The sequence below is a fragment of the Chanodichthys erythropterus genome, chromosome 12 (assembly GCF_024489055.1).
Source record: "Chanodichthys erythropterus isolate Z2021 chromosome 12, ASM2448905v1, whole genome shotgun sequence".
Taxonomy (NCBI): Eukaryota; Metazoa; Chordata; class Actinopteri; order Cypriniformes; family Xenocyprididae; genus Chanodichthys; species Chanodichthys erythropterus.
This window is the reverse complement of record NC_090232.1, coordinates 46,664,504-46,682,464: the sequence shown is the minus strand read 5'-3', so window position 1 is coordinate 46,682,464 and position 17,961 is coordinate 46,664,504. Positions and strand designations below refer to the sequence as shown.

General features: G+C 37.2%; 1 protein-coding gene across 1 annotated transcript; it reads left to right on the top strand.

Annotated features, from left to right (window-relative positions):
- The first annotated feature begins 125 nt into the window (after positions 1-125).
- zgc:136908 (Transitional endoplasmic reticulum ATPase) lies at positions 126-16,137 on the top strand. Its single transcript, XM_067402898.1, has 19 exons — positions 126-314; positions 2,775-2,886; positions 4,400-4,572; positions 4,748-4,890; positions 6,497-6,627; positions 6,711-6,842; positions 6,914-7,016; positions 8,392-8,525; positions 8,615-8,750; positions 8,877-8,989; positions 9,065-9,229; positions 10,086-10,208; positions 10,294-10,441; positions 10,529-10,593; positions 12,373-12,551; positions 12,632-12,761; positions 12,843-13,001; positions 15,472-15,623; positions 15,711-16,137. Exons 1-19 carry the CDS (start codon positions 292-294, stop codon positions 15,805-15,807), a joined length of 2,418 nt encoding a protein of 805 aa, XP_067258999.1. The 5' UTR covers positions 126-291; the 3' UTR covers positions 15,808-16,137.
- Positions 16,138-17,961: the final 1,824 nt, after the last annotated feature.

Sequence of the window (17,961 nt, the reverse complement as noted above, 5' to 3'; positions counted from 1 at the left end):
TCTGAAATAGTTTCACAATTACACACTGTTTATGCATATGTGCATGTAACGCGGGAGAATCTTATTTATACGTGAGGGGATGGGTTTCAGACGTGCCACACAAACACATTTTCTAGGCATGGAGCCTGCAGTCAGAGCGTCACACTTTGTACCGCATTGCACTGAACTGAGGACTACAGACTAGACCTGGATTTCTGACCTCTAGGATAAGGATAGGCTGATTTCTTATCGTCTCGGCCCCAGAACAGGCTCTTTTTCGTCTGACAAACACCTCTACCAGCCTGCTCTACCATGCCTGCCACTGGAGCCTCAGAGTGAGTATAACCGCTGAGCTTTGGGTTCGGTGTGTGTGTTTGTTTAAACTGCATATGTAAGATTCTTCTAAAAAACAAATCTTTAGTTGTTAAATATTTCAGTACTTTGTAGAGTGTTAGAGTGTTTGTATGCATCTTTTACAGCTGATTCATTATAGATTTGATCACAAAAAGTAATGTGTGTGTACATGTGTTTGTGTTTGTCTGGGTAGTTTGATCTTGGCAGTAGACATAACTTTGCTCTAAAAACAGACCAGTGTCACATGAAGAAACAGGAGACAGCAGTCTGTGTGTGTGTGTTTGTTTTCACATTAGTGCGATCAAGAACTGTTTTTTTATGTTTTATTTTCATTAAAACTCACAGTTAAGACTATAAAATAGCTTGAATCTTGAAATGGACCAATATACTGCATTTTCTTTGGTTGTTTTATATTTGAATGTACAGTGGGTACGGAAAGTATACAGACCCCCTTACATTTTTCACTCTTATTTCACTGTTATATTGCAGCCATTTGCTAAAATCATTTAAGTTTATTTTTGTTTTCCTCATTAATGTACACACAGCACCCCATATTGACAGAAAAACACAGAATTGTTGACATTTTTGCAGAGTTATTAAAAAAGAAAAACTGAAATATCACATGGTCCTAAGTATTCAGACCCTTTGATGTGACACTCATATATTTAACTCAGGTGCTGTCCATTTCTTCTGATCATCCTTGAGATGGTTCTACACCTTCATTTGAGTCCAGCTGTGTTTGATTATACTGATTGGACTTGATTAGGAAAGCCACACACCTGTCTATATAAGACCTTACAGCTCACAGTGCATGTCAGAGCAAATGAGAATCATGAGGTCAAAGGAACTGCCTGAAGAGCTCAGAGACAGAATTGTGGCAAGGCACAGATCTGGCCAAGGTTACAAAAAAAATTCTGCTGCACTTAAGGTTCCTAAGAGCAAAGTGGCCTCCATAATCCTTAAATGGAAGACGTTTGGGACCACCAGAACCCTTCCTAGAGCTGGCCGTCCGGCCAAACTGAGCTATCGGGGAGAAGAGCCTTGGTGAGAGAGCTAAAGAAGAACCCAAAGATCACTGTGGCTGAGCTCCAGAGATGCAGTCGGGAGATGGGAGAAAGTTGTAGAAAGTCAACCACCACTGCAGCCCTCCACCAGTCGGGGCTTTATGGCAGAGTAGCCCGACGGAAGCCTCTCCTCAGTGCAAGACACATGAAAGCCCGCATGGAGTTTGCCAAGATGGTGAGAAATAAGATTCTCTGGTCTGATGAGACCAAGATAGAACTTTTTGGCCTTAATTCTAAGCGGTATGTGTGGAGAAAACCAGGCACTGCTCATCACCTGTCCAATACAGTCCCAACAGTGAAGCATGGTGGTGGCAGCATCATGCTGTGGGGGTGTTTTTCAGCTGCAGGGACAGAATGACTGGTTGCAATTAAGGGAAAGATGAATGCGGCCAAGTACAGGGATATCCTGGACGAAAACCTTCTCCAGAGTGCTCAGGACCTCAGACTGGGCTGAAGGTTTACCTTCCAACAAGACAATGACCCTAAGCACACAGCTAAAATAACGAAGGAGTGGCTTCACAACAACTCTGTGACTGTTCTTGAATGGCCCAGCCAGAGCCCTGACTTAAACCCAATTGAGCATCTCTGAAGAGACCTAAAAATGGCTGTCCACCAACATTTACCATCCAACCTGACAGAACTGGAGAGGATCTGCAAGGAGAAATGGCAGAGGATCCCCAAATCTAGTTGTAAAAAACTTGTTGCATTTTTCCCAGAAAGACTCATGGCTGTATTAGATCAAAAGGGTGCTTCTACTAAATACTGAGCAAAGGGTCTGAATATTTAAGACCATGTGATATTTCAGCAAAAAAAGAAATCTGCAAAAATGTCAACAATTCTGTGTTTTTCTGTCAATATGGGGTGCTGTGTGTACATTAATGAGGAAAAAAATGAACTTAAATGATTTTAGCAAATGGCTGCAATATAACAAAGAGTGAAAAAATTAAGGGGGTCTGAATACTTTCCATACCCACTGTACATGAACTATTGATCTGTTACAGTGTTTTCTAACTGAAACCTTCCCCACAAATTCACTTTTGTGTTCAAAATGCTTGAATGATATTCTATTTTTATTTCTGATAGTTTCTGGAAGTTCATAATATAAATATTATTTCTTTAAGTGACATTTTATGCAGTCTATTGTAACTGATCTGTGCTGTTTAGTGTAATATTATTGTGCAGTCTATTGTAATATTTATATACAGTGATTTTCAATATCGCTGATTCTGAAGAAAGATTGAGCAAAACAACAGCAGTAGGCTTTTACACATGTGCTGACTTGGCTTTCGTAAAGAAACATGCATGTACTTCACTGTGTATTATTAATGTTGTGGAAAATTGGATTGTGCACTTTTATAATGTGTGTGTGTTGAACAGTCCGAAGTCGGAGGATTTCTCCACTGCTATTCTGAAGCAGAAGATTCGACCGAATCGACTCGTTGTGGATGAAGCCACCAATGAGGACAACAGTATTGTGTGTTTATCACAGGTAATGTGTATTTTCTGTGTGTGTGGTTGTGGTCAGTGTTGGGAAGGTTACTTTGGAAATGTAATAGGTTACAGATTAGAAGTTACCCTATTGAAAATGTAATAACAAGTAGTGTAACTATTTCAATTACTTTATTAGTGTAACATTTGATTACTGTTAATCATTTTTCAAGCATTTATGAAAAATGACTGATTACTGTCAGACTTTCAATATCCTTCACCACTTGAATTAAGATTATAATAATTAAATTTTAAAGCACAGACACAAAATCAGACTTTAGCACCTCTTTTATTTTGAGATTGTTGAGGTTAAATATAATTTTTTATTATGCAATATATCCTGTTTTTACAGAAAACATTCAGATGAAACCCTTTTAATCATTAACAATTTTCATAAACAACTAATTTAATTACACATTTTTTCTGTCACAGATTACAGTTACATTTATTTTGTAATTAAATTACTTATTGTAATTACATTAATTATGTAACTAGTTACTCCCCAACACTGGTTGTCATTGAATGATGATGAAACTACAGTGTGTTATTAATACATCACTAGCAGCACCCAATTTAATTGCAAAAAATATTGTTTCAAACAGGTTTTCCAAACATATCCATGTATATGCCTGCACTCTTCAAGGATTAGTTCACTTCAGAATTGTGTCATGTCATCCAAGATCTTCATGTCTTTCTTTCTTCAGTCGAAAAGAAATGAAGGTTTTTGAAGAAAACATTCCAGGATTGTTCTCCATATATATTGGACTTCACTGGGTTTCAACAGGTTGAAGGTCCAAATTGCAGTTTCAGTGCAATTTCAGTCTTATCTGGCGAAACGATCAGTCATTTTCTAAAAAAAAAAAAATGTATATACTTTTTAACCACAAATGCTCATCTTGCACTGCTCTGTGATGTGCCACGCATTACGTAATCACATTGGAAATGTCATGTGTGAGGTAGGCGGAAGTACAGCATGATCTTTCCAATGTGATTACGTAATGCGTGGCACATCACAGAGCAGTGCAAGATGAGCATTTGTGGTTAAAAAGTATACACATTTTTTTTTTTTTTTTTTAGAAAATGACCGTTTGTTTCACTAGAAATTCCTCATCTGGGATCATGTAGAGCTCTTTGAAGCTGCACTGAAACTGAATTTTGGACCTTCAACCAGTTGAACCCCAGTGAAGTCCACTATATGGAGAAAAATCCTGGAATGTTTTCTTCAAAAACCTTTCTTTTCGACTGAAGAAATACATAAACATCTTGGATGACATGGGGTGAGTAAGTTATTAGGACATTTTAATTCTGAAGTGAACTAATCCTTTAAAAATGAAAGTTATAAAAAGGGTTTTTGTTTTTCGCAGCAATTCCAGTTTCCCAAAGGGCCTTTCAGTGAACAGTTCTTAAAAGAACCATTTTTTTCTTTTCTCTATAAAGAATGTTTTGTGCAATGGAAAGATTCCTCTGATGCCAATAATGAACCTTTAGTTTTCAACAGTATGTGTGTGTTACAGGTTAAAATGGAGGAGCTGCAGATGTTCCGCGGAGACACCGTGGTGTTGCGCGGTCGGAAACGAAAACAGACGGTCTGCATCGTTCTCACAGACGACACGTGTAGCAATGAGCGCGTGCGCATGAACAGGGTCACACGCAACAACCTGCGTGTGCGTCTCGGTGATGTCATCAGGTGTGCGGTGATGACATCAGGCTTTATTGCCATCCCATTTCCCAGCAAGATCATTAAATACGTTTTTTTTTTTAAATTGAGCTTTTGTTGGGTTAAAGTTAGAGTTAGTGTTAAAGCACATAAATCACATCTGCAACATCTCCTGTGGTACTCACACAAATGTCTGTGTGTATAGTATCCACGCCTGTCCAGATGTGAAATATGGGAAGCGCGTCCATGTTCTACCCATTGATGACACTATTGAGGGGCTGACGGGAAACCTGTTTGATGTTTTTCTGAAGCCGTATTTTCTGGAGGCCTATCGACCTGTTCATAAAGGTACACAAGCTCATTAAGTGTGCTGAAATGTAGAGTGTAGTTTTGCATTTGGGTTAGGTTTGATATTATTGGCCTGGTTTCACAGACAGGGCTTAGATTAAGCCAGGATTAGGCTTTATTTCAATTAGGACATTTAAGTAGCTTCTATAAACGTTACTGGTGTGCATCTTGAGACAAAACAATGGCACTGACATATTTTAAGATATGTCAGTACAAGTTGCTTTCTGTTAAAACAGCTCAAACATGCATTTTTGTCTAGGTTTAAGCCTTGTCTGTGAAACCGGGGGATTGAGTGTTTGTTTTGGATCAACTTTAAGCTTTAGATTGACATTTGGAAAGCTGGGGTTAAGATAATCAGGTTTAGGTATGGATTAGATGATGAGCCAGGATTTTGTACTAATGTTTGCGACATCATTATTTTGCCTGCTATTTACCAAAACAATTTTGGAAAAACGATAAATCCATCGAATCCATCAATGCCGATTTAGTGGGGAACACTTAAGCTAATTAGTTAAATCAAATGAACTTTTATGAGTATTTAGAACTTTCTTTTTCTTTTCAGTTCATGATACTCATATTTTAAGTAATATGAATTGTTTAATTTGTTTTGAGTTTTATGAACTTGTTTCTTTTAATTTAGACAAACTTCAATTTACCTGAAACTGGGCTAGGATTTCTATTTCCTAGCATGCTTTGCCAAATGGAGAATAAAGGCTAAAATTTTGTGTTATATAATGTTTTTTGTGCAAGATAAGTGGGGGATTTAGTATTATTTCATGCTTTGCTATCCCAGAGCTTCTGTTATGTGGGTTTTTTGGGGTGGTTACCATCATGGTGAGGAGTGGAGCATGAGCTTAGTTTGAGAAAGGTCAAAGGTTTGAGATTATTTTAAATGCCATACTCTTTCTGCAATAACATCTATAAGCATCTATGCTATGCTAATGTTATCAAAGCATTGTGTTACCAAGTAGCATTTGCTGAATTACCTAATTATAGCTTAATTTCCTCAACTAAAAATATATAAATTGAGATTACATGATAATTTTAAGTTAAATGTATGAATTAACATTTTTATAAAATAAAATTTTCAAGTTGAGCAATTAAAATCTTTTTTTTTAAAGTTCCAGTTATGCTTCAACACTGAATTTCAAAATTTAAGAAAGAGAATGTAACTGATTACCTCACATTTTTTTTAGTTTTACCAACTTATTCAGGTTTACAGTGTATTTTACCATTATTATTTTTTTTATAATATTGTAGTTTTTATTAATACTTTGATTAAAGCTTTTATTTTTATATTTTCAGTTTTTCATTTTAGTTTGTAATTTTATTATTTTTTAATGTTTCTATTTTAAAGTGATTGTTTTAGACAATTATCAGTTTTAGTACTTTAACTTATTTTGTTTTGATTAGCTCAGATTTTAATATTTTTTTTTATTACAGCTTTTTTTTTTAATTAACAAAAATTATTTTTAATAGTTTCAGTTTTGTTAAGCATAACAATGCAACAGATACGGACTAGTTTACTACACACCCGCTGGTCTACACAACATATTTCATTATGCACCAAAATTGATAATGGAGTTTGTTTTTACACTTTCTAAAGGTGATATTTTCCTGGTCAGAGGAGGCATGCGAGCAGTGGAGTTTAAAGTGATAGAAACCGACCCCTCCCCACACTGCATTGTTGCCCCGGATACTATTATCCACTGTGAGGGTGAACCAATCAAACGAGAGGTAAGTGTGATTTCATCATACCTGTACAGTTCTCCATTTTAACGTCAGTGCCACGTCATGATGCCGTATGTTGACGGTGTCAGGATGAGGAGGAGAGTCTGAATGACATCGGGTATGATGACATTGGGGGTTGTCGTAAACAGCTGGCTCAGATTAAAGAGATGGTGGAGCTGCCTCTCAGACACCCCGGCCTGTTCAAAGCCATCGGAGTGAAGGCAAGAATCACTACACGCATCTAACAAAATATCTGTCCGCACACAAACACCAATTCACTGTCGTTCCTCAGCCTCCGAGGGGGATTCTGCTGTACGGCCCACCCGGCACAGGCAAGACGCTGGTGGCTCGTGCTGTAGCCAATGAGACGGGAGCTTTCTTCTTTCTTATCAATGGTACAAACACACACTTGAAAACCACAGTCTGGAATGGGAACTGTGGACAATAAAAGACACTTATATTTAGTAATATTCATTTTACTGCACTGACACTTTTGAATGAGAACAAAACTTAAACTCACTTGAGCTGAATATTGACACTATTGTCTTCTGTAGAGCTGCTTATAGCTGAATTAATTTCATAATTGATGAATAATGAAGTTATTGAACTAAACTGAATCAACACTGAATTGACTTTGCAGAAAAATTTAATTTGTCGCATATTTTATGGCTTGCATTATTGTTATTTACTGTGAAGCTGCTTTGAAACACTCTCTATTAGGGGTTTAACGGTACACAAAACTCACGGTTCGGTACGTACAGTACCTCGGTTTGGAAGTCACGGTTCGGTACGGTTTTCGTTAAGGCAGGTGGGGAGAAAACTAAACATAAAATTGTTTTTTTTTAAACAGTGGTTTAATGAACAAATCGTATTTTTGTCTTTACATATTTAAATTAAATTATAACAAAGTCTCTTAAGGATAAAAAAAAAAAATGTCTCTGCTAATGTTATAAACTATGTAGGGAGCCCTTACTTGAACATTATGCTACTATAATAAACTGAGTCCAAACTAGTAGCCTAAATTCAGTTGCTTTTTATTTTTAGATAAAATAATCAACACTCAAATAACAAATTGTATGCAAACATGTAAGCTGTATCTAAGGCAATTTTTGCATTGACTTCTAAATGTTTTTACTCCAATTCGTTGTTGAAATATAATCTTTCTACAAAGTGGTTGTCATTTTCATGACAGATTGATATAAACATACATTAAGTAATCAAGACATCACTAAAAGGTTAAGTAAAATATAATAATTATAGGGGCTAGTACAGTGCATATACGAACTAACAAACATTGGACACTGAATGGCTTTTCTGTGGTAAATGCTACATGACATTGTTTACAAGCTTTCATTGATGTCTGCTGTTAAAACACTGATTGAGCGATTACAAGAGATATGATCATTTCAGTAAGTTTTACTGTATCTTTCAACATACCTTCAGATGTTCATTCATTCTGTAACTAGTATTAAAGAGGAAGAGATGATCGTGCTCCGCGCTCGTGCTGGCGACTGAAATGAGTCGCCTGTGATCTGTCACGCCACATTTTCTGTTTGAATTTCATGATTTTGTGGACAGAATTTGAAGATGACACTTTGTTTAATATCGAAAGTAACAAAACGCGGAGCTTATTTCGATTATTGGCATTAGGCTACAATGTTGCAATGTAATGCTTCAGTACACACGTGCACCAAACCGAAAGTTCAAGACATGGTTGCGGCCTTTGATAATGTATTTCCAGGGCTTTATGTTGTTGCTTTTGTGTCTTAGGTCCTGAAATCATGAGCAAACTGGCAGGGGAGTCTGAGAGCAACCTGAGAAAAGCTTTCGAGGAGGCCGAAAAAAACGCCCCTGCTATCATCTTCATCGATGAGCTGGATGCAATCGCTCCGAAACGAGAGAAGGTAAGGAGAAGAGAAAGAGACAAGTATGTTATGTAACTGTGTACAGTCTGATGTTTGTCATTGCTTTGATGGTTGTGTCATGCTGGTAGACTCACGGTGAGGTTGAGCGGAGGATCGTCTCTCAGCTGCTCACCCTGATGGACGGCCTGAAACAACGTGTTCATGTTGTGGTCATGGCGGCCACAAACAGACCGAACAGCGTGGATCCCGCTCTTCGGCGTTTTGGTGCGAACATACACATATAAGGGACATTCATGCTGACAGATGAATGGCCCAATAAATAAACAGCCCAAAACATACCCTCTACCAAAAAAGGTCAGTTGTATGTGTTGCATTGGCTCCTTTGTGCAGGTCGTTTTGATCGAGAGATTGACATTGGCATCCCTGATTCCACCGGAAGGCTGGAGATTTTACAGATTCACACCAAGAACATGAAACTATCAGAAGATGTGGACTTGGAGCAGGTGAGAATAACAGAGTGAAGGAGTGTCTAATTCATGTCAGATATTTCTGAAACTGTGGGTTTCTGTTTATGGTAGATCGCCACTGAAACACATGGGCACGTGGGAGCAGATATGGCCGCTCTGTGTTCAGAGGCAGCGCTGCAGGCCATCCGCAAAAAGATGACCTTAATTGATCTGGAGGACGACAGTATCGATGCAGACCTTCTCAACTCACTGGCTGTCACTATGGATGACTTCAAAGTCAGTTTCAACATTCACACTCAGACACAGTATTCTACACCAGAGGACAAATCTGTTACTCAGGCGTTGCTCTTTCATTGATCCAGAGACATAATGGAGTTCTTGATGTTGTATTTAAGTATCGACTTTGTATCAGATATTTCTGCTAAAATTCTTTGGGAGAAATCAAATCAGACAATCTGAGAAAAATTAATGAATTTACTTTAACCAACTAAAAGTGAAGCTGTGAGGGATATACAATGCACAAAGCTATGAAAGCTTTTTTCTGCCACTGAATAAAAAATAAAAAAGTTAATTGCGACTTTTTATCTCACAATTCTGACTTTTTTCTCGCAATTGCGATTTTGCATCTCTCAGAATTGCGTGATATAAACTCGCAATTGCACGTTTAAATCCCGCAATTCTGACTAAATATCTCACAATTGCAAGTTTAAATGCTGTAATTCTGACTTTATAACTCGTAATTTCCAAGTTTAAATCCGACAATTTTGACTTTATATCTCACAATTGCGAGTTTGTATAACACAATTTTGAGGGGGAAAAAAAGGCAAAATTGCAAAATGTAAACTTGCAATTGTGAGAAAAAAAAGTCGCAATGAGCTTTTTTATTTTTTATTCTGTGGTGGAAACAAGCTTCCATACAAAGCCACTAAAGGACATGTTGATGGTAAGAAAAAAAAATAAAAAATTGGAGAAAAAAAAAAATATATATATTTTAATGTTTTTGTGAGCAAACACAAAAGCATTAAAACATAATTTTTCTTCCCGTCTCATAAGTTTTTTTAATTCCCATGTCCATTTAGGTGCTCCATAGATATACCGCAGTTCTATATCTATTGTTTTTTGTCTCTTCCAGTGGGCTCTAAGTCAGAGTAACCCATCTGCCCTGAGGGAGACTTTAGTGGAGGTTCCTCAGGTAAACTGGGAGGACATTGGAGGACTTGATGAGGTGAAGCGAGAGTTACAGGAGCTTGTGCAGGTAAACCATAAACACATACAAACAGATATGAAGTAGTCATTCAGTTTCTTCTGCTCACTTTCTCTCTCTTTCTCTCTCTGGCAAGTATCCTGTGGAGTATCCTGATAAATTTCTGAAGTTTGGCATGACTCCGTCTCGGGGCGTTCTATTCTATGGTCCACCTGGTTGTGGCAAAACTCTTCTAGCTAAAGCCATTGCCAATGAGTGCCAGGCCAACTTTGTGTCCATTAAAGGTACGTGTGTGTGAGAAAACAGTGAAAAATGAATAGTAAGTGTACATCTGTGTGTGTAATCTGCTCCATGTTTTGTACTGACTGCAGGCCCAGAGATGCTCACCATGTGGTTTGGTGAATCAGAGGCAAACGTCAGAGATGTGTTTGATAAGGTGAACAAATGGCTGTCAAAGACTACTTCTCTGTTTTAAATGTGGTTTTAACATCCTTCATGCCTCTCAAATGTGTTTCCTGTGGCAATTGTGATTATTCAAAAGAAGAGTTGACTACATGCACTATTGTTCAGAAGTTTGGGGTCAGTAATTTATTTGATCAACAATACAGTCAGAAATGATAATATTGTGAAAAATGAATACAATTTAAAATAAGTGTATTCTATGTGAATTGTAAAATGAATTCCTGAATTTTCAGCATCATTACTCCAGTCTTCAGTGTCACATGATCCTTCAGAAATCATTCTGATATGCTGATTTGAGGCTTTTTGCTTCCCATTTGAACCGCTTTTGCATTCTCTTCTGTTGTGGGATGTGTTTGTATGTGTGTTTGTATGTGTTCTGTTCCTGAACGTTTATAAAAGCCTCCATCATTTCCTTGTACTCACTCTCTGTGCTTTCCTTGCCTGACTTTTAGTTCCAGAGAGTATTAGTAAGACTGTTGCATTCAAGTGTTTGATTGAGAGAGAAGATGTTTGTTTGATTGTTTCCTGTGAACTGCCATATTTATGATACTGACTACCGCCTATTTACTGACCTCGATTCCAGAATACCCCTGTACAGATTTGTTAGCTGTTATACTTGTATTTAATTGTGTATAGTAATGGTGGAGGTACGGAGACAGACACCTTTTTTTTTTGTTGTTTATACTTTATGGCCTGTTTTTGGATTAGGGAGTTAAGGAAGTCATTGTATTTTATTTTATTTTGTGGATTAGGGCAGTACGAGGTATATAAAAATTCGTTTTTTTGTTGTTGTTGTTGTTATTTCGGCTCTTTCACATCCTGAAGCTAAATCCCCAATTGTATTATAAATACTTTTTTTTTTTTCATGTTACATCCTTTGACCTAGATTGGGCGTAACATGAAATGGGAGCTCGTCCTATTTTTTTCTCAGACGAAATTTCAAAATTGTCATTTTTCATCAGTAAAACGGGGCGATTTAAGCAGTATTCAACTTATTGTTTGACTGGGGTTTTTCCTTTGTGTGGGAGGAAGTGTAGGCTGCGTGATGACGTCAAAATTTGAATAGGACAAATTTACAATTGCGCCCACACATGAACAATTTGATAAGTGCCGTAAAGATGATTTTTTACTGATTGCAGATTTCTTTGATATTTTCGTACCTCGTCATGCACTTAAGAAGGAGATTAAGAAGATGTTGCGCACTGAGCTTGTAAAACAAAAGTAGTTGGTAGTTGAGTTGTTAAAAGCGCTATATACAAATAAAGGTGACTTGACTTGACTTGAAAGGATCTTACCGGAAGAGGGTGTGGCTTCGTGTGTTGCTTCCTCCCTAGAACTATCTGAAGGTTTGAGTGCCTCGGAGGTGGAACTCAAAAGTTGTTTTGTCAAGAAACATTTCTGATTATTATAACAGTTGAAAAGGGCTGTGATGTTTAATAAAGTATTGAAAGCGTGTAACATTATAAATGTCACTTTAAAAAAATCATAAAATGACCCCAAACTTTTGAATGGTAGTGCATATAATCTACTGTCATTTTTACATCATGTTAATACAATACAAAACAATCTCAGCACAACTGTGAAGTTTTGAGTGGTATTCAGACACATTATTCTGTATGTGGCCAGATGTGTTAACTCAAAATGTGGTTTTAACGTTCCACTCATAAAGCATTCTGAACCCCATTTAGAAAGTATAAGTGTGTTCAAACCGTCATAACTGTATCACATGTTGCTTGTGTTGTCGTGGTAACAGGCCCGGCAGGCGGCCCCGTGCATTCTGTTCTTTGACGAGCTGGACTCTATTGCTAAATCACGAGGGGGCGGACCTGGAGATGCAGGAGGTGCGGCGGACAGGGTCATCAACCAGATCTTGACAGAAATGGATGGGATGAGTGACAAGAAGAACGTCTTTATCATTGGCGCCACCAACAGGTAAAAAAACGTATATTTGTTGGCAGTGGATCTAGTGAGGAAGGGATGTGCTGAGAGTCTAATCCTGTCTGTTGCTCAAGGCCTGATATCATAGATCCTGCAATCCTGAGACCTGGTCGCTTGGATCAACTTATATACATCCCTCTCCCTGACATGGGCTCCCGCACTGCCATCCTACGGGCCAACCTCCGCAAGTCTCCAGTCGCTAAGGTCATTCAAACACACACATATATACACGCATCTCCACATGAAACCAGCCTCTAACTGTGTGTTTCTTTGTGTTCATCTCAGGACGTAGACCTGGCGTATCTGTCCCGGATAACAGAGGGTTTCTCCGGAGCAGACCTGACTGAGATCTGTCAGAGGGCCTGTAAGCTTGCTATCAGAGAAGCTATAGAGGCAGAGATCCGTGCTGAGAGACAGCGGCAAGACAGGAAAGAGACTGCTATGGTTAGTGCGTATGTGAATGAGAAAGACACTGCTCTGTGGTGTACAGCTGTGTGTGCTCAACACAAATTTATACAGAGAGAGCGGTAAAGTCCCGGTTCCCTAACTCTTTCGTAGCTAGACTTGGGACTGGCCACCAACAAAGCAAAACTACATGAAAAACACACATTCATAAAGAAGAACATGCACAATGAATATAGCGACTGGAGAAATGAAAATGTGTATTAATATTTTTGCATTTGTTTACTCTAGAATTTGCATGTGCACAGACTGTGCCAGTAAGGAAAAGTACAATTTTTGAGAGTGATTTAAGCTGAAGAAGCAACATTGATGTCAGATTTTATTACTAATTTTAAATAATTTAGTGAAATAATCTTAACAAACAGTTTAGGAAATTTCTTTTTAAGCAACTTAGAGTATTGTTGCTAAAAAACACAGATAAACCAGTCAACCTTACTAATCAAATTTCAAACTAGATGGTCATTCTGACCAATCCCTTGTCTTTTGTGTCATTCTCGTTTATGATAAATCAGACCCCTCAGCTTTAATGTGTCTATGGCTGCGTTTACACTGGCACAAAAAATCTTTTTTTTGCTCACAGCTGACACAGATCAGAATTAGTTGCACATGTAAACACAAAAATATGCACAAGATTCGATTTTTTTCACATCCAATCCGAGCCACTTCCAAATGTGGTTTTAAATCAGATACATATCCGATCTCTGGACATGCAACCTACGTCTAAACACGCATATCCGATTCCCATTGGAATTCCAAGCCACCACAAGGCGAGGGCGGCATGTTTGCTCACTAAAAGGTAGCTTTAATGTTGTATTATGAAGCAGACATGCTTGAATGCAATCGCACTAAAAAATTGCAGCTTTATTATTGATTCGGGAACTTTGTCTGTCTATTTTTTCCTAGAAAGAAATTGCACACACACACACATTCAGCAGCTGAATTTTAACCTCCCGGTTCATGTAAAAGAGATTGCCAAGTTTGTTTTTTTGTTTGTTTTTAATAAACCTAAAGTTTACTGGGTAGGCTACTCTCTCGCTCGCTCTCTCGTTATCATTCATTCAAATAAATGTAATCTTACCTGCTACTTTATTTCCCTTCAGAATTCTAAATCTAACATCTGTAGATAAAATAACAAACGCAAATTACCTTTATTTTCAGATTTCGTGCTGCAATACACCCATGACACTGACAGCTGTTAACTTATCCATTCTGACAGGTACTCATGACCACCCAACGTGAAGTAAACCATTTTAATAGCACGGCCATTCAAAATCGAGGGTCTACTATGTGCATTTAAAGCTATCAATGACAATCGTTTTGGGCGGGAATTAATGTAAACACAGATATCGGATACCAGTCGCGTTTAAAGTGGCCAAAAAATCGGATACGGTCAAAAAATCAGCCATATTGTGATTTTTACTGTGTGTTTAGAGAAGGGGTCGGCAACCTTTTTGTAATTGAAAGGTGAAAGGATTCTGGAAAAAAAGAATTCTGGAGATTATTTTCCAGGATTCTGGAGTTTTTTTCTTTTTTTCTGTGCAGAAACACTGCAGAACCTTAAATATTTCTGAAGCAATTTTTCATAATATTGGTTTTACATTTGTCAAAATCCTTTAGTTTGTTCGTTTTCACTTAAAGAACAGATTTCCAATGGGCCTGTTTACACCTGGTCATTCATGTGTTTTTACTGATCGGACAGCTATCCGTTTTGTTAAAACTGTTCTATTTACACTTGCCAACATAATTGTGTCTTCACAAAACGAATATGGATCTAATCTTCAATGCCCACACTATATTAAAATATAACATCAAAGAAAGCAGGATATGAGCTTCATTTTATTTATCATCAGCCAATTTTAAGATCAATGACTGCAATTGGATAGAGAGCACCATCAGCACTGGTAAGATCATTTAGCCACACTACTTTTAATGAAGACTGTGTGTTGAGATTCAGGATGTGACACTGAACTTTCAGTTTCATTTGCGTCAATTTGAGCATCAGCTTGCTGAAGAAATGGTCTCTTCTCATCTGCTGCAATGTGTGCTGCAGTAGCTCTGTCATAGGAGCTGTTATAACATGCTCTCACATGTTTAGTTTTTACCATTTTAGGAGGAGTAAAATTTATATATGTGGTTTCAACAACTAGATACATTTTGTCTTTCATCCCAAAAAAAAAAAACCCTTTTTTTTTCGGTCTTTTCACAATTGGATAGCTATCCAATCAGAGAAAACACATGAAGTGACCAGGTATGCCTGAACAGAGTTTCCACATGTATCACAATTATTTTGATGTGTGTGTGTGTGTGTTTAATAGGACTCAATGTACTTGGCTGAAAATCTCTGAATTGTATAGCAGCATAGGTTGCTGACCCCTGGTTTAGAGTGTAATATACTCTAAAATAAAGAAACATGATTCATACCTGTCCTTTATACCTTCATAACTGTTTCCAGGATGATGATTATGACCCAGTGCCTGAGATCAGGAAGGATCATTTTGAGGAAGCCATGAGATTTGCTCGTCGGTCTGTTAGTGATAATGACATACGGAAGTATGAGATGTTTGCTCAGACTCTTCAGCAGAGCCGTGGATTCGGGAACTTCAGGTACTCAAACAAGAAAACAAACACAAATCAAAGGTACCTCAAGCCACTTCATACCTCAATCTCGTTCATTCTTTGACTCATCTTCAGGTTTCCTACAGCAGCTCAGTCAGGTGGAGGTCAAGGGTCAGGCCAAGGCTCTGGGGGTCATTTCAGAAATGATGGAGATGATGATCTCTATCAGTAATCAAGGTCAAGAATCCTCGACCAGCCCAACACCTGGTGTGTGCAACAGGGAGAGAAAAGATGAAACTGCAACTGGAATCTGCACATTATGATTATTAATAGTGAAAAACAACCATATCTTTGTTTTTTTGTTTTTTCCCATTCTGACAGGGATTATAGTAAGTAAGAGATTTATAAGTAAGAGATTATGATCTATTTTAGGTCTCCTATTAAAAAAAAAAAAAATCTCAGAAATATTCAATTTAATGTCTATTATTCACATTAAATTTGAAAATGATGTTGTTAAATACATGTGTTGATGTGAATGTGTGTCTGACATTAATAAAGGAAATTTAATTAATGGCTGTAGAAACCACTTTCTGATTCAGGGGTGCCCAATCTTTTTCCCAATCCAAGTTGCCTACCTGCAGAGTTAAGATCCATCCAACTCTGTCCCTGATACAACACACCTGTCTGTAATTATCAAGTTCTTCTGAAGATCTCAGTTAGGTTAAGTTGTCTTTGGGTCTTAAAGGATTAGTTCACCCAAAAATTAAAATTCTGTCATTTATTACTCATCCTCATGCAGTTCCACACCCGTAAGACCTTTGTTAATCTTCGGAACACAAATTAAGATATTTTTGATTAAATCCGACGGCTCAGTGAGGCCTGCATAGGGAGCAATGACACTTCCTCTCTCAAGATCCATAAAGGTACTAAAAACATATTTAAATGTGAGTACAGTGGTTCAATATTAATATTATAAAGCAACGAGAATATTTTTGGTGCACCAAAAAACAAAAAAACAAAATAACGACTTATAAAGTGATGGCCGATTTCAAAACACTGCTTCAGGAAGCTTCAGAGCACAAATTAATCAGTGTATCGAATCAGCTGTTCGGAGCGCCAAAGTCACGTGATTTCAGCAGTTTGGCAGTTTGACATGTGATCCGAATCATGATTCGACACAATAGATTCATAACGCTCCGAAGCTTCCTGAAGCAGTGTTTTGAAATCGGCCATCACCATATAAGTCGTTTTTTTTTTTTTTTTTTTTTTGGTGCAACAAAAATATTTTCGTCACTTTATAATATAAATATTAAACCACTGTACTCACATGAACTGATTTATATGTTTTTAGCACCTTTATAGATCTTGAGAGAGGAAATGTAATTGCTCCATATGCAGGCCTCGCAGAGCCATCAGATTTCATCAAAAATATCTTAATTTGTGTTCTGAAGATTAACGAAGATCTTACGGGTGTGAAACGGCATTAGGGTGAGTAATAAATGACATTATTTTCATTTTTGGGTGAACTAATCCTTTATGTCACCATAATGTCAATATATATTATACATATGTTATACATTCAAAACAAGACGGTAAACTCAACTTTGATTAAACGTTCAATTAACTTAACTAGGCTAAGAAAATATCCCTTACGAAAAATACCATGGTTTTAATTTAAAAAAAAAAAAAAAAAACACATGATGGTAACCACAAATTAACCATGGTTTTGCTACAAAACAAAATAGTTTAACTATGTTTTTTGTGATTATGGTTAAGTAACCATGAATAATTTTCGTAAGGGATTAGCTGCCTAAATCTTTACCACAAAACAAATTTGCAGATTCATCTATTTAAGTCTGCCAATAAGCAGAATATTCCACTCGTTTCCACTTATTATTTTCTAACTAGCCTGATCTTTTAAGAATCATAAATACATGCATACATTAAATGAAGAGAAATGCAGATCGAGTCGACCGTTAGTTTTTGAATTTCTGTGGCGGGCTTTTCTGTCACTTCTCGGACTTAGAAATTAATTGAAATTTATGAAGCATTGAAAGTTATAGCTCGTCAAGTAAACAATTTAGATGTCAATTTTATTAATATATTTATGGAACATTATAACAAGTTTGGGATAAAAGTAAAACTCAATTATTTAATTAATCGCCATAATAGATCCCGATTAATGCTAATGTCTCTCAGTGACTGAAAATAATCAAATATTAAATGATTGCGCTTTTGTTGCAGAAACATGTATGTTATGTTGACGTACGTGTTGTGAAAGCAGCAGCAACATCAGCAATTGATTTTTGAGTTAATTTTTAACAGCCTTTAGGGAGATCTTGAGGCGGAACGGTGTCATTAGTGTCGAGGACGTTCAGGAGTGTGT